Source organism: Hyperoodon ampullatus (genome assembly GCF_949752795.1).
Source record: "Hyperoodon ampullatus genome assembly, chromosome: 15".
Lineage (NCBI taxonomy): Eukaryota > Metazoa > Chordata > Mammalia > Artiodactyla > Ziphiidae > Hyperoodon > Hyperoodon ampullatus.
In genome coordinates this window covers 53,841,626-53,867,038 of record NC_136928.1, presented here as the reverse complement: position 1 = coordinate 53,867,038, position 25,413 = coordinate 53,841,626, and the positions used below count along the sequence as shown (strand labels likewise).

Below are 25,413 nucleotides of genomic sequence, written 5' to 3'. Positions count from 1 at the left end.
GCCCAGGCATTGTTGTTCTAGTTGGCATTTCTTTACTATTAGTCAGGATGAGCATTTTTTCCATATGTGTACTGTTCATGGCTATTTTTTTCTTCCACAAAGTGCTTGGTTTTAATCTTTTGCCTCTTTTTCTATTATCTTCATTTATTGATTTTTAAAGAAGTCTTTGCTATGGATAAAAATTTAATTGTCTAAAATAATGCCAAGTATCTCCCCTGAGGAGAGGTTCATTTTCTTAAATCTTGATGGTGTTTTCATCTGTTTGGGCCCCAAAGGAGTTTTTAAGTTTTATTCTGTCATTGGCATAACTTATTTACAAGATGGTGTGTAAATATCCAAGTGGCATTTTATTGTTAATATTTTTATTTAAAATTTCTAGTTTGCTTGCAATTTGGTCAGAATGTGGCCTAGAAAGTTTCCTACTTTATGGAATTGAAATTTTCTTGGTGACTCAAAATATCAATTTTTATAAATGTTATGTAGATATCTGAAATGGATGCTTATTTTCTGTCTGCAGAATACCAGGTTAAATATATCCAAGTTTTTAAATATGGCATTCAAATCCTTTATAACCTTATTTATGTTTAATCTGCTTGACCTTATAAATTGAGGTAGGAAGGTTAAAGTATCCTACTTTGGTTGTAATTTTAACAATTTTTTCCCCTAATATTTCTGATAATGTGTCTTTTTTGGGGGGAATGTATACTGTGATTCTATTTTGCCTGATATATAAAGGTTTATGCCTGCTACATCTTCTTTGTAGATTACACCTTTTATTATCCAATGTGTCCCTTTCTGTCCATCTTCCTACTTTTTGTCGAAATTTTAGTTTGCCTAGTATTACTATTGCCACCCCTGCTTTCTTTTTGTTGACGTTCGCTTGAATAGTTTTGTTCATCCCTTTATTTTCAACCATTCCATGTCATTTTTGACGTATCTCCTGTATCAAAGTGACACAGCTAGAGGTACTCCCTTCTTCCTTGGTAAAAGAACTCTAGGTAATACGCCCAGGCCAAAAGAACACGTCTCTCTGCCCACCTTGCCGCTAAATATGACCACGTTATCAATTTGTGGCCAACAAGAAGGGAAAGAGCATGAGCTCTTACTGCTCTTCTTTCTTTCCTTTCTTCTCATCTGCAATGAGGATGGGACAGCTGAGGCTTCCAGCAGCCATCTGGGACCAAGAGGTGACCTTGAGGATGGAAGCCACATGCCAGGAGAGGGAAGCAGAAAGACAAAGGCAGCCTGGGGCCTGGGTCCCTCATGACTGAGAGCTGCCAGTCAGCCTTGACAACTCCTCAGGGATCACTTTAACCCGAGAGAGAGAGGAACTTCCACTGTGTTCAAACCATGGTTGGTATGGTTTTTCTGTTACGTTTAGACATCGGATTTCTAAAAATTACATCAGATGTTGCCTTTCTGGTAGGGGAAAACTCAATCCAAGAGTAACTGTCTTAATTGAAATACAGTAGAAAATGTCAAGGTGCATCCTACGTAAAAACACAAATATTTAAAAAAAAAAAAGAGTAATTGTCTTGGTACTTCCTTGGTGGTACAGTGGTAAAGAATCTGCCTTCCAATGAAGGGGATGCGGGTTTGATCCCTGGTCGGGGAACTAAGATCCCACAAGCCACGGGGCAACTAAGCCCTTGCGTCACAACTACAGAGCCCACGCACCCTGGAGCCTGAGCACCACAACTAGAGAGAGAAAATCCACACGCCACAACTAGAGGGAAGCCCGCAGGCCACAATGAAGAGCCCACGCCACAATGAAAGATCCCACATGCCTCAACAAAGATCCCACAACTAAGACCCAATGCAGCCAAAAAAAAAAGAAAGAGAGTAATTGTCTTTTTTCCCTTAATGATTTCAGTCAATTCCTTTTTTTCAGTTACTTTAGCAGTTATGTTAAAAATGCTTAACAAACGCATCTGGACATTTCTTTTCAAGAGTAATCCTTTCGGGTCTTGCAGCTCTGAGTATGGTGTCTTAAGCCGCATCAACATCCCCTGGGAGTCTGTGAGAAATGGGGAATCTCATGACCTCCCTAGACCTACTGAATCAGAAGCTGATTTTCACAAGATCCTCAGGTCATCTGCATACACAGTGAAGTGTGAAAACCACTGCTTTAGAGGGCACTGGCGCCCCCTCCCCTCTTCTGGGTAATGTTCATGACCATCTCAATTTCCTACTTAGAACCTGGGAAGGCTCCCATAGACAGCCAAGCCGTCAGCAGGGCATTCTAGGCCTTTGAAGATCCGGCCCTCACCCCTCCAGTTTCGGTTCTTGTTCTCTCCCATCGCACTCACAATCTCATGCTGGACTGCTTATAGTTCCCTAATATGTCATGGCGCTTCCTGGGAGCACACTGAGCCCTCACCTAGAGCCCGCCCATCAGCCCCCCGCCTCCGCCTTCCTTGCTAACAGAAGTCCCATTCTGTTGTGGGAGGTGATGCATCAGCTCCAGGTGATGGGTGTAGCCCCATCTCATTTTCCTTTGCATGACTCTTCCTCTCTCAGCCTACCTTGGTAGCTGAGATGGCCATGTACCCAGAACTAGTCAAGGAGACATGCAGAGATAGCTGCTAGGGTGGGGTGGGGAGGGGCTGGGGACATTTTTTCTTCCTGAATAAAAAGAACCTCTGTGATAAGAAAACTGTATGTTCTTGCCCCTTCCTTCCTACCTAGAATGTTGAGGTGCTCTCTGGAGGTGCAAACACCATCTTGTAACCATGTGAACAAGCATGAGGTCAAGTCAATGTGCTGAAGAATACAAAGCAGAAAGACCAAAAGAGCCAGGTCCTTGAGTGGAGTCGGCTTCTCTGCCCCCATGCCCCCTTCCTCCTTTCTCTTCCCATCTGCTCCAACTCTCCCTTCACCTCTCCTTTAGCTGGTATAACATGGAAGTGAAGTATATCCTAGCCCATTAGCTGTATTATACTAGATTCCCTATTTGTAATTTACAGTCACGGCTAAGTTGAGCCTTTCATTATAAATATCACCTGTCTCCCCAAATCCACCACTCTAAAGTGAGGCCAGTGGGTTTTTAATTCTCCGAGAATCTGAAGTCACCTTCCCCCATGGGTTAGAGCCAGTCAACTGCCATCCAGGCAAACCCACGCTCGCTCTCCCGTCCCCGGCCCTCCTTCACACCCAGGTGCCTGGCCCTGGTTCTAGCAGGCTATGTCATGGGGCACCTTGCCTATTGGGACTGATTTTTAAAAAATTTCTGTGGTTTCTGGGGAGTAGATGTAAATTGGAGTGAAAAGAAATTGGAGTTTGAAATTCGGTGAACTTTTCCCTGCCCCTGACATGTGAATAATGACTTGCTGATAGAAGCGGCTTTTTCAAAGATGAAAAGCAATCTAAGATTTATGGACAACTCTGTTCAAAAAGACCCAGTGCCGTTTGGAGTGAAGGTAGAAACAATGTCAGGAGATTCCTACATGTTTTCTGATTGGAGGAAGGGCAGGGCAGGGAGGAACTTGGGGAAAAAAGAGATGGCAAGAGGATGAAAGGAGGGGTTGGAACTGGGTGGAGTAGAACATGGGGAGGCCAGCACTTGGGAAGATTCCTTGCGCCCAGCCTCTGAGTTCTATAGTGACATGAACATGACAACCATTTCCGGCAAACGGCGGTGAACGAAACAAGGCTGCTTTTTGGTACTGTTTTTACCTAAGTGCCCTGCGGCTCACACCTCCTGTGTGGATGGTGAGGAAGACGGGGGCCAGGAGAACTGTCCACATGGAGATGAATGAACCTTTTGTCTGAAACTGGGACTTCTGCTTCCGAGGGTTCTGCCCCTCATTGTGCGTTTGGGGAGCCTCCAGAAAAATATTCCTGCCAATTTCTCAGAGTCACATCTAGAATGCTTGGCCAGAATTCTGCTCCTGGTTGGACTAGTCTGTTACCAGCCACCGCTGTCCCCCCACCAAGCCCCCGCCCCTCCCTGAAAGGCCAGGGGTCGGGGCGGCTCTGTCACTGTGCATCTGGACAGCCTCCTGGGTCTTGTGGGTGCAGAGCTAACATTTCTGATATATATTTTAGAACCACAGTTTCAAAGTATAAAAAGAGTGTGAAAAATAAAAACAGGCTCACAATCAGAGCCTGCTGGTTAGAGAGGTTAGAGAAATAATAAAGTTAGAGGAATCAAACTGAAAACTTGAAGAGCACGTGCGTGCCTTGGCAAGGCAAGTTCCAGGGCCAGACTTAGGCACGGCCTTTCCTAAGTGCTTAAGGAAGTTCAGCTCCCACTTAAAGTCTGTTATCATTCCTGTGCCCCCCGGGGAGTTGCTTATGAAGGAAGGTTTCCCAGCCAGCCTGCCAAGCCAGGCATCTTGAACGGGGACTGGCCGAGGCAGGAGGAGCTGCATGAAAAGCCCGCAAAGGCTGTGGGTCAAGGTGCCGCTCAATTCTGCTTCTTCAAACACACCCGAGCTGTAACTCAAAACCTGAAAACAACCTGAATCCTTTTCCAAACACAAACCAAATCTTTTATGTCAGGTTCCATATATTTTCCTAACTCCATTCCCCAGCCCAGCCCCACTCCACAGCAGAAACCAATTTGCTTAACAGAGCAGGTCCTGGGAGTTTTCCTCCTCGAAGCTTTCATTTGGAACGGATTAAGGAGGAGGAGAGGGTAAGAATCTGACTTTTTTTCTTTTGCTTTTGAAAAAAAATTAACACACTGGTGACTCTGAAGCACAACCACTATGTTCTATGACAGGCTTTTAAAAGATGAAGAAAATTTCATTTTCTAGTATAACCAGACAAGATTGCTTGGGGAGCCCCTGCCAACCCATCCCAATCTAAAGGCCCAGCTTTGGATCTTTGGGGACCCTTGGACTTGCCTTGAGGCTGGGCAGGGGACTCTGACCTAGGGAGAGCAGCCCACCTCAAATCTTGTGTCTACATTTACCTCTCAAATAAAACATGCTTCAGGACAATATGTCAGCCCGACATGAGCTAACTGAGAATTTTACATGCCCAGCTTTGCTCTGATGGAGGCTCCTACCCTTAACAAGTTTATGGTGTGGGTGGGATCATAACCAAGAAACAATATATGGGCTTCCCTGGTGGCGCAGTGGTTAAGAATCCGCCTGCCAATGCAGGGGACACGGGTTCGTGCCCCGGTCCGGGAAGATCCCACATGCCGCAGAGCGGCTGGGCCCGTGAGCTATGGCCGCTGAGCCTGCGCGTCCGGAGCCTGTGCTCCGCAACGGGAGAGGCCACAACAGTGAGAGGCCCGCATACCGCAAAAAAAAAAAAAAAAAAAAAAAAAGAAAGAAGCAATATATGACCTTAACAGTGTGGGTCTGACCAAAGGAAAGAGAACACAAAGGCCTGGAAGGCTTTGTGGGAAAGGAAGGCCTGGGGCTGGACCTTGTAGAATCAGTACCGTTTATGTCGGTAGATAAGGACATACCAGGCACAAGACCAATATGGTCAAAAGCACAGAGGGAACAGCCAAGGTGTATGTAAAGAGATGACCTTGGGACTCTCTACGTTGCCCCATTCTTGGGTCTCTTCTAAGTGTGGTCTCCCCATTAAAGAGATATCTTTCTAGTAAATTCTGGCTATGGGTAATACCATTGCAAGGCTTGCAATCTTGTTTCCTACTAAAGTTTGTTCGCAGTTTGGGTGATGTGTGTTCCTAAGAAATGTAATAGACATAAGCAACTAAACTTATCAAGTCAGTGAGAAATTTTAGATTAAAATTCTTAGTGTTGATTTTTTTTTTTTTTTTTTTTGCAGTACGCGGGCCTCTCACTGCTGTGGCCTCTCCCGTTGCGGAGCACAGGCTCCGGACGCGCAGGCTCAGCAGCCATGGCTCACGGGCCTAGCCGCTCCGCGGCATGTGGGATCTTCCCGGACCGGGGCACGAACCCGTGTCCCCTGCATCGGCAGGCGGACTCTCAACCACTGCGCCACCAGGGAAGCCCCAGTGTTGATTATTGATTACCTCCTTTTCTTACAAAATTGGCCATATGAGTTGCTAAAAAAAAAGTTTGGATGCAAATAAAGGGAAGCCTCTTGATTTTAGGTAAAATAACACCTGAGAGGGTAAACTCCCAACAGCTTAAGGCCAGAGGCTCTATCTTAATTATGTCTGAGTCCCTAGCTATTAACAAGCAACCAGAACTTGCCAGGAACTCAGTAGTTAGTACCTGTATGAAAAAAAGATGGGAAATGGTAAGACATGAATCTCCCCAAATCAATTTTTCGCTCCTTACATAGAAATAGACCTTCTAGCTGCACACACATCCTATTCCCGAGCCTCCTATGCTGAGCTGTGTGGCACACGACTAAGTCCTGGCTGATGAGGCGCCACTGGAAGTGGCATATGTAACTCCCCTCCGTCCCTCCCGCTCACAGGCTTGTGGATATGGTGGTTGGAGCTGGAACTGCCACCTTGGACCATCAGAGGGGTGGCGCCTATTGAAAACGGCAGCACACCAAGAAAGGAGCTGTGGGTCCCTGGTGATTGTAGAGCATCACAGCTGTCCACTGAGCCTTTGTGTGAGGACGGAGAGACAAGCCACTAACTCATTTAGGCCACTTTTCACTTGGGTCTGTTACAGGTGCCAAATCTATACCCAGGCTAAAACACCAGCTGTCTCATGTCTGAAACCCCAAGAAAATACTTCAGAAAGTCCATTTCAAGATAGGCCCCAAAGTAAGATCCTTAATTGTACTCCTGTAACTTGAGTACTTCAGCTGGAGGTGGGGGGAGGGTGAAGAGGGAAATAGCATGTGAGAGAGAGAAAGAGAGAGAGAGGGGGAGAGAGGGGAAGAGACAGAGGAGGTGAGCCGCTGGCAAGGCCAGCCTTTGTCTCTGTTCTCACCGGATGCTCTCTGCCTTTGCTCCTATGGACGAGCCTCACAAGAAACCACTGTGGAAAAGCTGAATTACTGAACTACAGTGAGGCATTCCTCATTTAGATGTTGCAGGTAACATTTCTTACCTTCCTTAATCCTGATACATCAGTAAACTGGCCAGAGCATATTCTCCTAAAATCCCACTCTCCTCAGAACACCCCTCTGTACAGTCACATCCAAACTGCTTCTGTGTATTCTCCACCCTGAAAGGCACATGGATTTATAACACACAAACCTACACATTTTCTAAACGTACACACACACACACACACACACACACCACATGCACACGGATAAAAATACTCCCTGCGATGCTGTCACCATCAGAGCACCTCCCCTTCTGTTCTGTCTATATTAGCTCCTGCTGTGTGGATTCTTGTAGTCGAAAAAGAGCAGTAGGAACGAGGAAGCCCAGGCTATCACTCTGAGAGGCTTGAGAACAGGGCTGGAGGGTTTCATGGGCAAGAGGAGGGCCTTACAGGTCTCTGACAGGATGCTGAAGAATGAGGGGCTAGTGTGGTGGCCAGATGTGATTTCTCAGGCAGTAGCTATGTTGTAAGAGTCCGGGTTTGATGATGCTTTGGTTGCTGGGACTGGAGGAAGGTGATCAGTCCTCTGGCAGGTCTGCAGGTGAGTGGACTCAGCGGGGAAGGGCAGGGGTCAGTGCCAATGACAGGTGTGGATGGAGGGAGTGGGAGTCAGGCCTGAAGCTGGGGGCCTGGGGGTGCTGCTGACCAGCTGCTGGCCTCAGTCATCCTAACCAGCCCAGGGGTAAATGGGGATGGGGGCCCATCTCTCCTCATCCCTGACAGAGAAGTGACCCCAACTCTTGAAACCGGCTTAGGTTCAAAAGGGAAGACTGCTCACACTGGTGCACAGAGGAATCCTACATCCTGACACAGCCTCTCGGGGGGAAGTGGCAGCTCCTGAGGTCAGAAAGGAAAGCACAGAAGAGGAGAGTTGAGGCCACGAGCAGGGGAATGAGGATCACCGGGCACTGGGCTCGTCCTGATGAAGCGGGAAGATGAAACCCTGCAGCCACGCCAGCACCAGATGGCCTGAGCCCCGGGCTGTGGGCTTACCATCCCCAGTGGGGCCATCACCTTGGACCCAGGGAACACGAGCAGCAACAGGGGAGGCAAAATGATGCAGAGATGACCCTCATTTCCTTGAGAGGAGCCTGTTGTTGTCTCTCTGAGGCTTAGTCACTGGGAGGCCATGTAAACAATCCCATCACCCTAGCAACCAGGCCCAGGCAGGGGTACTCCGTGGAGGCGGCAACCTGCTCCCAGACTTAACAGGAGCATGAGTTTGCATCCACTTCTGCACATCAGTGGGCCGGCTGCCAGTGACACACTCGCTGAGATGCAGGGGAACGTCAGGGGCCCAGGCTTCCTGGGACAGCGACTGATGGGAAGGGCGCTGGGTACATGGTAACTGGGGCTCTGCTGGGTTAGTCCACTGAACCTGGGGTGGGGGGCTCCTGCTTTGATCAAGCATCTTAGTTTTGAAGGAATAAATGAGAAGATAGAGAACTAATTCCTACTTAGCTACTTTCCTTCAACAGCCATTTTCCCGTGCTCTCTGCCCAGGCAATGCCAGGGGTCTGCTTGGGAGTTAGAATCACAATTCCTAACTTCTTGTGTTTCCTCCCCTGGAACCCTACTAACAATATAGATGGACATTCAGATGGCCCTGGGAGAAGGCCCGGAAGGGAGCAAGGCCGTGGAATTTCAGGGCTGGCTGCAGGGTGTGGTTTTACTGCTGGGAGATGCCTGGTTTCATAGAACACTCTGTTCTCCCCACCCCTGTGATGATGGAGTCCCTCCAAGCCCTCTCTTCCAGGGAATCTGCCTTACCCCACGGCACCGATCTCACCCCCGATGGGTTCTTTCCAACCCAGGAGTCTGGATTATTCTCATTGGACACCCAACATTTCTGTCACTTCCTTTCTGTAAATCGAGGCTTGGGGAGCAGTAGAGAGAAGTGCTGTTCTGTGTCTCAGGGGGCCTGTGTTTTAGGCCTCATTTCCCCACTAATTATGTGACATTGGGGAAATCATTTACCTTTTTGGGGCTTCAGTTTCCCCATCTATAAAGCAGAGGCTCTAAAACCCCCAGGTCATGTGATTCTCTTTCTCCAGGAAGGACTGGAAAATGGGGACACACTCAGCCTTCACACAGGACCTCCTGTCACTTCTGGCTGCAACTGCCCCAGCCACGGCAACTTCTATTCCCTTCTTCAGGACAAGTTCTGTGTATCTGAACTCTTGGGTCTCCAATCCATTTTCTTGGGTTATGATTTCAGTGTCTTCTTTCACAGCAGAGTTTAGAATGTCCCTCATGTCCCTCAATGTCCCCTTTCTATTAACTCCTAGGTTGCAAACGTAGAGGCTGGGTTTGGACTCCTTTTCCTGTCTTAGAAGAGGCGTTGAAAGTGCAAAGCCTTTGTCACCACAGTTACCTGAGCTCCAATTCCTGCTGGACACTCATCTCCCACAAGACCTGGGGTCTGCTACTTCAACTCTCTGAATTTCAGGGGACTTCCCTGGTGGTCTAGTGGTGAAGACTCTGCATTCCCAATGCAGGGGGCACAGGTTCGATCCCTGGTCAGGGAACTAAGATCCCACATACCGCACAGCGCAGCCTAAAACCAAACCAAACCAAACCAAACCACCAAACAAAAACAACAACAATTCTCTGAATTCCAGGTTATCCATATTTAAAAGGGAGAAGATAGTAAAATATCTCATGCAGTGGCTGTGAGGATCAAAAGAGGTAAAATGAAGCAGGAGCCTCCAGAGGGAAATGTTCTCCTTCTCCCTACCCCGCCCCGGCCTACACAGAGTGGGGAAGAGACAGCGAGGCAAGGGCCCCAGGAGGAAGGGGCCCCCATTCTCAGAGTTGCAGCCACCAACCTTTGCCTTCCAGATGGACTCATTCGGCACTGGTCCCAGCCCCCTGACCAGGGCGTGATGAACAACTGAAAGGTTTTCCCCGGCTGGGCACTTCCCAGGGCCAGCCCCATGCTAGACCCAGGAGCCCCCGTGGATGAAACCCTTGCTCAAGAAATTCCATCCAGCAGGGACAGGAAGGAACGGAAGAGAGAGGGGGAGTTAGTCTAGGACCCACCACCGAGGCCTTGCCTGAGTAGATGCTCAATCAGCTCCTGGTTGAATTAGGGTCTCTGGGAGGAGGTAGGCCTAAGGGAGCTGATTTAACCCGCCCTAACAAGGATCCACCACCTCTGGGCAATTTCACAGTAGAGAATCCACACAGCTCCACCTCTTCTGCCTTGGGTCCGGTCATTTCTAAAAACACTAATCTCTATTGGGTTTAACTACTGTGATTGATACATTCCCCCATTCTTTCATTCTGTTGATCATCCAATAGTGATTTCTGTTGAGCATTATGTACCAGGTTCTGGGAATACAGTAATAAGCAAAGCAGACAAAAGTCCTACATTCCTGGAATTTTCATTCTGGTGAGGGAGACAAATAACGAATTAAATAAACAGTAAAATAATAAGTTGTCAAAGGACTACGCAGAGAATGAAATCAGCAGGGTGAAGTAATAGTAAATGAGCAGCTACTGTAAACTGGGTGGTCAAGTCGTTTCTATGGACATGACACTGAAGCTGAGATTTGAAATGACAAGGAGGCAGCTGTGTGGGACCAGGGGAGACCATTCCAAGCAGCAGGCCCAGCTAGTGCAAAGCCCCTGAGGCTTGGTGAGCTGGAGAACCCCAAAAAAGGCTGGAGTGCTGGAGCCGAGAGAGAGGGAGAGGGCGTAGCAGGGGATGAGGCTGGAGAGAGAGGCAGGGGTAAGGTCGGGAGGGCTTTATCTGTTACTTCAGGAGCTGAGTTTTACTCTGAGAAAGAAGGGAAGCCAAGGGAGAGGTCTGAGGAGGAGAGCAACATCATCGGATCTATTCCCTAAGAAAGGCCCTTCAACAGCTACAGGGACTGGACTGCAGGCAGACTAGAGCAGAGGCAGGAAGAGCAGGCTGGAGGTTTTCGCAGAAGTCCAGGTGAGAGATGCTGGTGGCTTGAACTAGCACGTTAAACAAGCCTTGTGGACAGACACTTTGTAAATACTTGTTGAACGAATGAATGAATGAATATGTGTGATGTCACCACTTTTTGCCTCATACTTAAGTAGTAAAAGAAAAACCTGTGGTTTATCTAGGTAAGAGTAAGAGGAGGAGTGAGAAAACAATTTAGAATTTAAAAATAGGCACAGGGGCTTCCCTGGTGGCGCAGTGGTTGGGAGTCCGCCTGCCGATGCGGGGGACATGGGTTCGTGCCCCGGTCTGGGGGGATCCCACATGCCGCGGAGCGGCTGGGCCCGTGAGCCATGGCCGCTGGGCCTGCGCGTCCGGAGCCTGTGCTCCACAGGGGGAGAGGCCACAGCAGTGAGAGGCCTGCGTACCGCAAAAAAAAAAAAAAAAAAGGCACAAAGAAATGAGAGAGGCAAGTAAGTTTAGCTTGTCCCCAGGGGCATTTAGGTCAGGCTTGGAGGCAGTTATGAGGGGAATTCTAGTGTGGTGGTCACTCTTCTCCAGAAAAAGGTACTTGGTACATGCCCAAGAGATTATACTCACAGAGCTTAAAGGCCATCTAAAATGGAGGCTGGGGCCAGGCTCTGGTACCTCTGAACAGAAAAGACACCTTGGAGACAGTGTATCTGAGCAGATTAGGAAAGAAGCTATCGGAAGCCAGAGGGAGGACTGAGGCCAGACCTGGAGGACCTGACCCTGGGAACTCGCAGGAACTGGGAAAAGCGCAGGGCCTTCCGCTGGGCACGTGGCTGGTGCGGCAGGAGGACTTGGTGGGCAGCTCTGGAGGTTCCGGGGATGCAACCATCTGCAACTCAGCATGAAGCCCACAGGCCTGGGGCTTTGCTGACGGGGCCGCTGTGTAATGTCACAGTGACCCGACCCCCCTCCCTGCTTGGTCAAGGGATGGAGCGTGGGAGCTGTGTTCACACTCTCATGCTGTCCCTCGGGTGATGACGGGGTGTGTGTCTGTGTGAGAGGTGGGGTGTGTGTGGCAGAGGGAGGAATACATCTGGGGGGAAACTGACCAGGTGTCTGCTCTCTTCTTCTTCATCTTGCCCCGCTATATGACCGTTTCCACTCAGCCCCACAATGCCACCTGCCTCCTGCCCTGTTCTCTAACCTCTAGTCTCAATTTTGCTACATTTTGCTCCTCCTTCCCCTCTTCCGCCTCCCTGCTAAGCTCCCTCACTATTCCAGAGTCTCTGTGGGTCCTGGTGCAGAGCATGGAGGCGCCTGCAGTGTCTCCCGGTTACCCCAGGGCCGCGGCCCACAGCCCCGGCCTGGCTCTCTGGCCCTGCAGTCTGAGACTCAGACCCGAGTGGTATGAGTGAGGAAGGACCAAATAGTACGGCAGGGCTACCAGCTCTTATCCCACAAGCCCCATACAGTGAGTCGTTCAGAAGGACGGCCTTTCCAGTTTGTCCGAATCAATGAACACCACGGCCCCTTGGGCCAGCTCTAGCAGGGAGGGTCAGTCTGCCTGTTTTGGAGCTTTGTTGTTTCAAGGGGCACTCTAATCTCCTTGGGGAACTCGGGACTGACAGACTATTACTGACTGTTAGGCGGCCTGCTGTGGTGGAAGATCAGCCCATCAATGCCCATTGAGCACCTACTGTGTACCTAATAGAAGACAGTCTCTAAGCTCACAGGAGAATTGGGAAGATAAAACTAAATAAAGTATATGAAGGAGAAAATAATAAAAGAGTAGAAAATCAAGGGCTATTTATAACCAAATGCTGCAGGGATTCAGAAAAAACGAGAGATCCTGGAGGGTAGGGCCATCGTAGAGAAGATGGGATTTAATGTGTCACCACTAAACATTTATATCTGGCAGAATGAGCAGAAGTTTTATGATTTTTGTGTGTGTGTGGGGGGGGGGGGGTGCGTGGTGGGAGGGAGGGATCGGAACTCCCTGGAGCCAGTACTCCAAGGAAAAGACCCACCCATCGCTCACACGTGTGAGGACATGTGCGCTCGCTTCTCTCTCCCCTGCTGTATCTGTCTCTCTTTCTTTCTCAAAAGTCTTTTACATTCTCTTCATTAGAAAGTTTCTACCTTTTATGTCAATTACAGCTAAATACAAAAAGTTTCTGCCGAGAAGTCATCCTCCTTGAACCTACACACTGACAGTGATTTGAGGTCTGGGCCCCCCTTCAAATTCCTTGTTAACTGGCTTCTCTTTCTTTTCCTGCAACAACTAAAGCGACTGCTGGGTATCAGAAACTTTCTTTGAATCTCATAAATGGAAACAGGGAAAGGGAGGAGGCCTCCTGAATCAGGCGGCAAACGCAGGATGAAGCTGGAAGAGGAGGGAGGGAGGGAGATCCCGAGCTGGAGAGGGTGCGGTGCCGGAGGAAGGGGCTTCAGAAGGCTAACAGCCCCCTGCCTGCCGGCAGCCCCTCCCACCCATCTCCTGCTCAGAGAGCCCCCTGCTCCGTAAGGTGAGCACGCAGGGTTCCGCCCGAGGGCCTCCAGATTGAGCCATCTCTGTGGGACCCCTCAGGTCAGAGCCTCCTATCCTCTTACTCTGGAGTCCTCAAGTCTGACTCTAGCCTATCGAGTTAGACCCAACAGAGACCCTGTAACAGAGACAAAGGGTTCTACATCAAAGAGAGGCCATGCAGATGCCAACTGTTACATACAGGATGGATAAACAACAAGGTCCTACTGTACAGCACAGGGAATGATATCCAGTATCCTGTGATAAACCATAATGGAAAAGAATATATGTATGTATAACTCGATAATCATTTTGCTGTGCAGCAGAAATTAACACAACATTATAAATCAACTATACTTCAATACAATTAAAAAAAAAAAGGCTACAGAATAACCCCGCATTGCTGAATTCTGGCCATCTTCTAGACCTCTGGGTGGGGTGCTTTTTTTAAAGGTGCTTTTTCATCCTCTCCTCCTCCTAAACAGGCTGTTAAAATTCGTACCTTCACAGGGGCCTCTCCTGTTGCTTCCACCCAGAACTCTGTCTGCCTCACTTGAGAATCACACAAAGCTAGTGATTTAAATTTAAATAGTGTCCAGGTTGGTTTCTTCCCTCACACGGAAGCCCTTGTTCAAATGAGCTCTGATGTGAAATCCTGATATATGAGTCTATAAGACAGATGTGAGCGAGCTGCTCAGGCAGAAGTGGGAGAGCCCGGGAAGTGGGAGCGGCCGAGCTACGGCCTTGAGTGTCTCCTGCTCTTGAAACGAGAGCTCTTTCCAGAGCATTTCAAGGCTTGAAGTCAAGTCAGAGCAGGGGCAGGAGAGAGGTGGAGGCCCACCTGGAGTCCTGCCCGCACACTGTCTCTTCCCGGCTGTGAACTTCAATCCCCTCCTCTTGAGCCCTAGATGTGCCATTTCTTCTGTCCTCTTGGCGTGCTGTGACGGGCACAGAGGGGAGGGGAGGGGCAGGGAGGGTCCCGCTGCTGGGGCTTCCTCCCATCTAAAGCTGAAGGGGCCTCAGGGGTGCTCAGAGGGTTGTTAATAGCCTATGAGTTCCACCTTCCAGGTGACCATGTTGGGTGGCGCACATGCAGGAGGACAGCAGAAGAACTCAGCAGGCAAGAAGGTGACCAACAAATCCATCCTCACAAGGGCTATCTAAACACTGAGTTATTTCCAGAATCATGAACTAATCCACACCACAAATCTCCACCTAAAGCCAGCCGTGTGCACAGCGACTGGTTTCATGCTTGCCTCTTCCATGGTTTCTAGCCAGAGCTACCAGCACCAGCAGCTGCCCTGTGACGGCTTGCCGGGGGCTCCCAGGGGCACTGCGCCGTGTGCTGGAGAGGGCAGGACAGAGCCGGACAGCGCACTCTGTTCCTCCAGCTGATAAAGGTCGCCCTTTGCCCTCTCAGTTTCCACTGCCCATCTCTCCAAGGCCTAAGGAATACTCTGTCCCAGATCACAGTGACTTGTGGCCTCTAAGTGCCTTTCCCAGTTCCAGGAAGTTTCACTTCCTGGAACGTGATAGCCCAACTGCTTTGTCAGTGCCAGAGGCACGTCGAGGTGTTTGAAACCTTGAGGTCGTCTCTGCTTTCCCTTCTCTCCCACCGCCCACAAGCACAGCCCCCAAATCCTCTTGAGTCTACCCCATGCTCTCTCCACCCCATCATCACGGATGGTGGCTCATGAGGACTCTTGCTACCAGCTCCCAGTTGATCTCCTGACTCACCCCCACTGACTCAGCCCCAGCCTGATCCATCTCATGCACAGCTGCCAGAAAGAGCCCCTCACACCCACGTTCCTGGCAACACTACTCCTCTGTGTGAAAGCCTCTCCAGCCTCCCTTCGCCCACAAGAGGAGGTCCTTGGCTTGGCATTCAAAGCCATCCCAAGTGTGGCCACTCCCGCCTTTCTAGCTTTGCCTCCCGCTCCACCCCCCTGGCCTCAGCCTATGTTCTGGCCACACAAGTCCACTTGCTGCTCCCCAATCGGCTCCCAAGTTGCCCCCAACTCCAGGTTTGGCTCTGGCTTTTCCTTCCGTGTTGAAATGTTCTCATCTGCCACTTATCCCTTCCCCTGGGCCAGCGCCACTCTCAGGAACCTCCCTAGACCCCGCAACCAAAATGCACCTCCATCTCTCCACGTCCCCAGCAGGCTGTCAGTATGAGCACAGAGCTCTTTCTTCCCCATCCAGCCCTCATTTATAGGATGAGATCTCAGAGGCAAGGAGTCCTCATGATTTCTTTCTTTCTTAGGAGGAGAAGTAAGAATTAATTGAACAATATTTAGTCTTCTCAAAGAAGACATTAAATATTAACATAATTTAATATTATGATATTGCTGTGGCACTTTTTAAACCACTGATTTGAGGACAAAATTAATGAAATGACACGTATTTTCAAGGTATTCAAGACTCAGTAGTAATAATGGACTTTGGACCACCAAAGAGCAAACCATTAGCAGGGTATGCTACAAAACCCCTGTGTGCTGAAGGAATGTGAAGACTTACCATCAGCTGCTTGGTATCCTTGAGAGATGTCAAAACAAGACAATATTGTTCTAATGAATCAGCTGGCTAAACTTCTGACTAAAGTGAAAAATCAGGGGGTGATACTCAATCCTCAGTTACTTTTCAGTCTAAAGCAGAAAGATGTGCATTTTTTGCTTAAGAAAATCAAGCTGCACTACAGAGATTCTGTTTAAGCACTGCTATCAGGCAGAACAGAGAACACACGGGGACATGCTGAATGAGTATCCCCACACGGCGACGTCATGCTGCTGAGATCTCTGAATGGGAGGTATCTGGCTTGGGTTTGATTTTTCGGATGCAAAAATTCACTCAAAATGAGTTAAAAAAGAAAAAAAAAGGTGGGGGACAGGCAGGATGTTTTCATGTAATTTAGGAGAAAGGAGTCACACTGCGGGGGTGGAATAGTTGATAAACCAGCCAGATGGTCTACCAATATATACTGTGTTAGTCTTTTCTAGTTGTGGACTTGGGTTTTTTAAAAAACATTTTATTTTGAAATAATTTTAAACATATGGAAAAGATGCAAGTACAGCAACTACCTATCTGTGTTTACTATTTATACGCACACATAGTTTTTTTTTTTTCGGAACCATTTGAGAGTAAGTTGCAGGCATTGTGCCCTTTTCCACCTTAATATTTCAGTTGTGTATTTCCTAATAAAAATATTCTCTTACAAAATCATAGTATGGTTATCAAATTCATGACATTTAATATCAATTTTAATCTATAGACAATATTTCAATATTGTCAGCTATTCTAATAATTTCCTGTATGGCTTTTCACCCCTCCAGTACAGGATCTGGTCCAGGGTAACATACTACGTTTAGCTGTTATAGAATTCTTGTCTTTTCACACCTCAGATTCTCTTTTATGGACCAAGATAGGGAATACAAAGATAGACAAGTAGGCTTTTACATTACTTACTCCCTCAGAGGCTTTCACACGTGGAGTTTCACACACAAAAGGCACTCAAAATATAATTACTGATTTCTATTTCTTGAGAAAAAATTCAAACCAGAAGGAGGGAGAACATGGTAATATAGTTTTACTATAAATGAACTGGGAAAAATTCTGAAAGAAATAAAAGTAGCAGGGCAAAAACTCTAAAGACTAGGAGGGAAGAAGTCCACTTATGAATTCCACCATGAAATGATCTTTCCCATCTTTGGTGAGAGGGTCCTATAGAAGTCTAGTGAGTGTTACGTTCCACCAAATGCTTACTTAGCGCTTACTTAGCACTTGCTTGGTGCTCCGTGTGTCCTTCTAAGGAAAATGCACAATTGGAAAAGGAATGAATCATTAATGGCAGAATTTTAGGTATGAGGACAGGGATGGGGAGAAGGCTGCTAGTACAGCACTCGCAGCACCGATCTGAATGTTTTCCCACTGAGAGGCCAAGCTGATCCTGGCTAAATTTGCCCTGGAGCAGTATCACTGGAAGATTATTAAGACACCAGCTCCTTCCATACATGTAGAGAAAAGTGCCCAGACCATTACAACGGAGGACTCAGGTATGGGGATGTTCACACATTCTAGGAGAAGCTTCCAGGGACCACAACCCTACCCATGGGAATGAGGGGCCCGAATCAGTTACCAACACAGTATGGCTATTTCCCCTCCCATCCTGCTGTCCATTAAGGTAAACGTCTTTGCTCAGCCTGTGACTACCTGTCTCAAAACGGTGTTCTTACTTACTTACTTCTCTTTGGGATGGCTGACCCAGAGATCTTTCCTGACACCTAGCCCCAAGTGCATGGAATCCAAGTCCACCAGAGTGGTCACCCTCCCAGATGGCCATTTGCCCAGAGGTGTGACCTTGCTTCTACTCCACCTAGCCCCATCCCTTCCACCCAGCAGCTCGTTTTCCACCTGCAGCCTGGAGTTCCCTTTTGCTTCCACAGCATTTGCCATTGCATACAGGTAACTAGGGCCCAGGGCCCTAACAGCTCATATTATGAACTGAGTGGCTATGAGCTCAGAACCACCCACCTAGGCTGCTCCTCTTTCCACTCCCCTCCTGCCCCCTGGGTTGACGTCACCACCCAATGAGGAGCCAAGGCACAAAGAGGACCAACTTGACTTACACTCACCTGTTTCTTTTATGTGTAGAAATGCACAGAGGAGCAAAATGATGGATCTAGATCTCTGGATTATGTAACCACACAGAAGATCCAGACTTGGCCTTATTTAAAAAGGATGTCAATGTCACTAACAAAAGGCACTGTTTACTACATTTCTACCTCTGAAAGCAATTTTTCTCTATGATGTCCTAGAGCAGAGGTCAGCGAACTGTGGTTAGCAGATCAAATCTGGGAAGCCACCTGTTTTTATAAATAAAGCTTTATTGGAACACACTCACGTACACTTGTTTTCCTATTGTTTATGGCTACTTTCCCACTAAAATGGCAGAGTTGAGACAGAGACTGAATGGCCAACAAAGCCTAAAATATTCACTCTCTGGCCCTTTACAGAAAGTGTGCCAACCCCTGTCCGAGAGCAATAAGGCATCGAAGAAAGCTAAGAATGAGGTACCTGTTGACTGGCAAGTGTTTTCCTGTGACATGGCAGCCATCACGGTTTCTGTGGCTGCATCTCGGATTACTTGCTCCTCACTCTGCAGGAGGGTGAGGACACTTTTCCAGAGAGCAAGCGTATCTTGCAGTCCTAAGAAGGCCAAAAAGAATTCAAATTACCTAGGATGCAACTTACAAGCAGGTACAAATACTGTTTCAAATCCAGTACTGAATGAGCAACAGTTACTCCTTTTTTGTGGGTACTGCAAGGAAGGGAGACTTGAGAGTCAGATAAATGCCAGAAGAGAGAGGACCCTAAGGGGACAGGTCTGAAAATGTCCTTTTGAATAGGAAACACTTCTGGAGGCAACCAGCCCCAGGCAAGGCCCCCTAGAAGGTACGGCCTTGGCTGACTAAGGCCCAGCTGTCAACGGGCCTTAGTCAATGACTCATGCTTCTCAGAATGAAACTTTATGCATCAAGAGTGCTTTGGGGAAACTAGCCCAGTGTTAATTGGAGTGACTGTTTCAGCTTATAAATTCTGAAAGCAAAGTTTCAATCAAGATTATGCTTTGGGGGGGCAAGAATTGAAAAAAAGCAAAGAACCATGATAAAGGCACCAGCCTGTGCCACGTCTACGCGGGGCCTACGACCTGACCGCCATTGCCCCTGGGCAGGGACCCTATCAAGTCCCTGTGCATCGTGCTGCTGGGGACCAGAGACCAGGAACAGACAGTGTCTGCCCCTGAGCACCCGAAAGGGACATCAAGTGGAGAACACAAGGTAAGGAGAAGGCAGGACTGGAGACACGTGGCTGTGACTCACCACAGGGAAAGGTCCCAGGAGACTGGTGTAACAGGAGGCGGACTGCGTGAGGGAGGGGAGAGGGGGCAGGGCCTCCAAGGAGGGACACATACTGTCCAGGTGGGGTGGGTTGCCACGGAAGACCACCACTCATCATCCCTTGACGTTCAGTGGGGAACCAACCCCGCCCTGAGAGCTCTCCTTAGCTCACCCTCTCCCTCATCTGTCCACAGAGAGCCCAATATCAGAGCCACCAATGCTCTAGTCATACTGAGAGCAGCAATGCCTCCCTCTGGGGTTTGTGCTCTCCTGTCTGTTGTAAATCTGGCTTTAAATTTTACTCAGTCTTTCAGAACCTATCCATTCTAATTGTTCTCTAGGGTTTCAGATTTCCCTTTCTTAACATTTTCTTATACCGCTAAGGTCCTCAATCTTCCCTCTTTAGTCCATTTCAATTTTTCTTTCTCCTTAAATGACTTCGGTCTGCCCCTGACTTGTCCCCATGCACTTTATGTCCTTTGCCTCTCAGTTCTGTGCCTGTTTTTCATGTTCTTGCAGGCCGCCAGCCACGGCCGACCTCCTTCTTCACTGCCTGTGATGCCCTAAGCAACTCCAACAATTCATGATGAACCAGTGGCTTTTGCCCAGGACTCAGTTTCACTCAGAAATTCTACATTATTCCACACACATTTTCCTGCTATGAACCAGGGTCAGAGCAGCCAAAGTCACCCAGAAAATGTGCTGCAAAATGATATTACCCTCCCTGAGAAGTGTCACCAAAGTTTATAAACCTTTGCTCTTATTCCTCTGGGTCCAATGATTAAAGCAAAATTGTAGCAGGTCCCCTTTCAGTCCCCCTTTGGGTGGACTGAAAAGATGCCTAAAAGTCACTTAGAACAGGGGTCCCCAACCCCCGAGTCTGGGGCCTGTTAGGAATCGGGCTGCACAGCAGGAAGGGAGCCAGCGAAGCTTCATCAGCCGCTCCCCATCCCCGCCCCACTGCTCGCATGACCACCTGAACCCTCTCCCCACTCCGCCCCCGTCTGTGGAAAAACTGTCTTCCACAGAACCAGTCCCTGGTGCCAAAAAGGCTGGGGACCGCTGACTTAGAAGAAAGATGTATGAAGATACCAAAGACAACTCTTTCTCAGATAGATCCAGAGACATGAGACACTTGATTGGTCTGAACTCTGATAACACTTAAAATTTGAATCCCACCACCTGAAAAAGCAGTTCTTTTTTTTATTCTGTAAATCTTTTCTCCACAACTATACTGAAAGCTCCCCGGATGCAGGGACCATGATTTATTCTCCAGGGCTGGGCATGGAAGAGGAGAACAAAAACAGAATTCCCATAATGGATGGAAGAGAATCCCAGCATGGTTAATATGGGGGTAAGATGACAGGAGAGGGCAGGGTCAGGACTCAGACACGGCTTTGGGTCCTGAGTTTTCCTTTTAGTAAACCCTATGCTTAAAACAAAACACTACAATTAAAAAAATTTTTTTTAAGTTAAAACAAAAACCCCTATGGTTTTTCAATTCCTTTGGGTTTCCTAAAGCTCGGTTTTCTCAACCACCATTGATATGATGCTCTTTCCTAATTATTACTCTTGAAGGACAGGGGGTGGCATGAGGAAAGAGACATGAAAATAGAGAATATGGTTGGAACTGTACATCTATTTGATTTCAAAATATCTCTACCTTTACTTCCCAAAGATGCCTTAAACTTTTTTTTTTTTTTTTTTTTTGTGGTACACGGGCCTCTCATTGCTGTGGCCTCTCTCGTCGTGGAGCACAGGCTCCGGATGCACAGGCTCAGTGGCCATGGCTCACGGGCCCAGCCGCTCTGCGGCATGTGGGATCTTCCCGGCCCGGGGCACGAACCCGTGTCCCCTGCATCGGCAGGCGGACTCCCAACCACTGAGCCACCAGGGAAGCCCTAAGCTTTTTTTATTTTATTTTTTGGCCACACTGCGCTGCATGCAGGATCTTCCCCAACCAGGGATTGAACCTGCGCACGCTGCAGTGCAAGCTCAGAGTCTTAACCACTGGACCACCAGGGAAGTCCAAAGATGGCTTAAACTTAAAACTACTTTCAGTGAAAGGAACCAGCAGTCGTCCTAGTCATTTAAGCCAGAAGCCTGGAAGTCATCCTTGAATGTTCCCTTTATATTAACCTCAACACCAAGTCCTGCTGATTCTACTTCCTAAATGCCTTCGAGCCTGGTCTTTCTTCTTCCTCAAGGCCACACTTCACTCTGTCCCATTTATTTCTCACCAAGGTCACTGCAACAGGCTTCCTGGAAGAGGTGATGGTTAGGCTGAGTCTTGAAAGACCAACAGGAGTCAGTCGAGCAGCAGTTTGTTTAGAGAACTGTTCCCCGCTGATGACGCATGGGGAGTGGTGGCCAGTGAGGAGGGAGAAGCAGGCAGGGCACAGAAGAGGAAGGGCCTTCTGAGCCAGGCTAAAGAGCATTTAGGTTTTATCCTGAAGGCAATGGGCACCCACTCAAAGGCTTTAAGCAGTGGAGGAAAATGCTCAGATCTGTATTTCAGAAAGACCACAGAGGCTTTTGGAAGCATAAGGAGAATGGCTTGGGGGACAAGACAGAAAGAAAAGAGGCTAATTCAGAGGCTGTTGGTGGGGCTTCCCTGGTGGCGCAGTGGTTAAGAACCCGCCTGCCAATGCAGGGGACATGGGTTCGAGCCCTGGTCCGGGAAGATCCCACATGCCGTGGAGCAACTAAGCCCGTGTGCCACAACTACTGAGCCTGTGCTCTAGAGCCCGAAAGCCACAACTATTGAGCCTGTGAGCCACAACTACTGAAGCCCACACGCCTAGAGCCCGTGCTCTGCAACAAGAGAAGCCACCCAATGAGAAGCCCGCGTGCCACAACTAGAGAAAAGCCCGCGCGCAGCAACAAAGACCCAAGGCAGCCAAAATTAAAAATAAATAAATAAATTTACATTAAAAAAAAAAAAGAGGCTGTTGGTGAAAAGTGATTAGAGTAGGAGAGTGAGACGGTGGGAAGATCTTTGAAAGATGTAAAGGTATGGTGTACGCTGTCACCTTTCATCTTCCCTTCTTCTTTTAACCTAGAGCATCTATTCACGCTTTTAGTGCATTTGGTAAGATGGACACCTCCCCCCCACCCCCCCACCCAACAGCGGCTCAGCGCACTTACCAAGAATGGGATGGGGGTTGGTGAGGAAAAATGGTGCAGTGCTGGTGAGAACTTCAGCAGCGGCCAGCCTGGACTCGGTGGGAAGATGATCTCCACAAGAAGAGAGGACCAACTGAACCCACTGCTTCAGGTTGGGGGCCACCAAGTCCCTGGTCTAAAAGTACAAAGTGTACATACAGCAGTTCAGAAGATGCGACATGGGCAGACATGGAATTAGGGATGAGCTACATATGCGTTTCCCAGGCTCCCTTGCATTGGGGAGTAACGTGATTAAGTTCTGACTAATGGGATGCCATTAAAAGTGGTATCTGTGCAATTTCAGGTCACATGTAAGGAAAGATGTGTGACCTTCATTTCTTGGGTTTCTCTGTCTTGCTAGGAACAAGGACAAGATGATTGGAGCTGGAGCAACTATCTGGGACCAGAAGATGGAAGCCACGTTAAGGACAGCAGAACAACAAGGTAGAAGGGCCTGGGAGCCCAATAATGTCAAGCCACTATCTGCTTTGGACTGCTTCTCTCTGGTTTAAGCCACTGTATTTTTGAGTTTCTGTTACATTTAAAGCAGCATCCTAACTAACATTATTGTTTAAACAAAGCCCTATTGTTGTTTCTTTATAGTAACAGCTTTATTGAGATACAATTCACATACCATATAATTTACCCATTTAAATACATAATTCAATGATTTTTAGTATATTCACAGATATGTGTGTACAACCATCACCACAGTCAATTTTAGAACATTTTCATCACCAAAAAGGGAAGTCCCGTATACTTTAGTTATCATCCCCATCCTGTCAGCTCCCCCACGCCCAGTCCTAAACCGTTAATCTACTTTGTCTTTATGGATTTGTCCGTTCTGCACATTTCATATAAACTGAATCATACAGATGGCCAACAGACACATGAAAAGATGCTCAAAACCACTAATTATTAGAGAAATGCAAATCAAAACTACAATGAGGTATCATTTCATACCAGTAAGAATGGCTGTCATTAAAAAGTCTACAAATAATAGGGCTTCCCTGGTGGCGCAGTGGTTGGGGGTCCGCCTGCCAATGCAGGGGACGCAGGTTCGTGCCCCGGTCCGGGAGGATCCCGCATGCCGCAGAGCGGCTGGGCCCGTGAGCCGTGGCCGCTGAGCCTGCGCGTCCGGAGCCTGTGCTCCGCGGCGGCAGAGGCCACAGCGGCGAGAGGCCCACGTGCCGCAAAAAAAAAAAAGGCAGTGGTAGAGAGAAGAGAGATGCACTACCCTAAACTAAGTGAAAGCTGTCAAAACCAACGTGGAAATAAAATCCACCATATAAAAAAAAAAAAAAGTCTACAAATAATAAATGCTGAAGCAGGTGTGGAGAAAAGGGAACCCTCCCCTACACTGTTGGTGGGAATTTAAATTAGTGCAGCCTCTATGGAGAACACCTTGGAGGTTCCTTAAAAAACTAAAACTAGAACTACCATATGATCCTGCAATCCCACTCCTGGGCATATATCCGGAGAAAACTCTAATTGGAAAAGACACATGCTACACCAATGTGCACAGTGGCGCTATTTACAATAGCCAAGACATGGAAGCAACCTAAGTATCCATCAACTTTATCCATGGATAAAGAAGATGTGACATATATACACAATGGACTATTACTCAGCCATAAAAAAGAATGAAATAATGCCATTTGCAGCAACATGGATGGACCTAGAGATTATCATACTAAGTGAAGTAAGTCAGACAAAGACAAATATAATATGATATCTCTTATATGTGGAATCTAAAAAAATAATATAAATGAACTTATCTACAAAGCAGAAATAGACTCACAGACATAGAAAACAAACTTACAGTAACCAAAGGGGATGGTGGATGGGCAAGGGGAGAGATAAATTAGGAGTCTGGGATTAACAGATACACACTACTGTACATAAAATAGATAAGCAACAAGGACTTACTGTATAGCACAGGGAACTATATTCAGTATCTTGTAGTAACCTATAATGGAAAAGAATCTGAAAAAGTATATATATATATAAAACTGAATCAAAATTAACTATACTTTAATAAAAAATGGTTAAAAAATTGAATCATAGAATATGTGGTCTTTTGTGACTGGCTTCTTTCACTCAGCATGTTTTCAGGGCTCATCCACACTGTAGGATGTATGTATCAGTACTTCATTACCTTTTATGGCTGAAAAATATTCCATTATATAGATATATTTTGTTTACCCATTCATCAATCAGTTGATGGACATTTGGGTTGTTTCCATCTTTTAAACTCTGGTTCTTTACTTTTTCTAGAAAGGAGATTATTGTTCCAAATAAATTTTACTTCCCCTATCAGCTAAGCCCCCTTTAAATATTCAAAATGAGATTACTGGCTCCTCTGATCATCTATAAGCATCTACGGAACTGAACTGATCAGTGTCTTAGATCGTGAGGAAGCTGCTGACTTGTTAACTTTTCTCTCCCTGAAAATTTTCCAATACTCTTCAAATATCACTTCATTCGGGCTTCCCTGGTGGCGCAGTGATTGAGAGTCCGCCTGCCGATGCAGGGGACACGGGTTCGTGCCCCAGTCCGGGAGGATCCCACGTGCCGCGGAGCGGCTGGGCCCGTGAGCCATGGCCGCTTGAGCCTGCGCGTCCGGAGCCTGTGCTCCGCGGTGGGAGGAGCCACAGCAGTGAGAGGCCCGCGTACCGCAAAAAAAAAAAATCACTTCATTCAAGTACCAAGCAGTGCCTCTGAGATGCACATGACAACTGGTTAAAAACGGCTTTAGATGAGAACGCTGTTTTTTGACAGACTTAGGCTGCCCTGTGACTACTTTCTCAGAACTTGTTCTCCACCCCCCACCCCCCGCCCCAGGCTGTAGTTTTTTTAAGCAAATCCTCTCCCTTCCTACAAACTCTCCTCCTGTCCTCCCCCAAACACACACATGACTTTCTTTTTTAGCTTTTGCATCTCCTAGTGACCACCTGGCTCTGGCCCCTTGGCCTG

General features: G+C 47.8%; 1 protein-coding gene across 1 annotated transcript in view; it reads right to left on the bottom strand.

Annotated features, from left to right (window-relative positions):
- The window catches only part of THADA (THADA armadillo repeat containing), a gene marked incomplete at both ends in the record, with an annotated part of 312,306 nt that overhangs the window by 26,870 nt on the left and 260,023 nt on the right, over positions 1-25,413 (bottom strand). The window contains 2 exons of the mRNA XM_079720411.1: positions 18,449-18,580; positions 22,420-22,573. Coding sequence (XP_079576537.1) covers positions 18,449-18,580; positions 22,420-22,573 — 286 coding nt within the window. The remainder of the gene's footprint in view (positions 1-18,448; positions 18,581-22,419; positions 22,574-25,413) is intronic.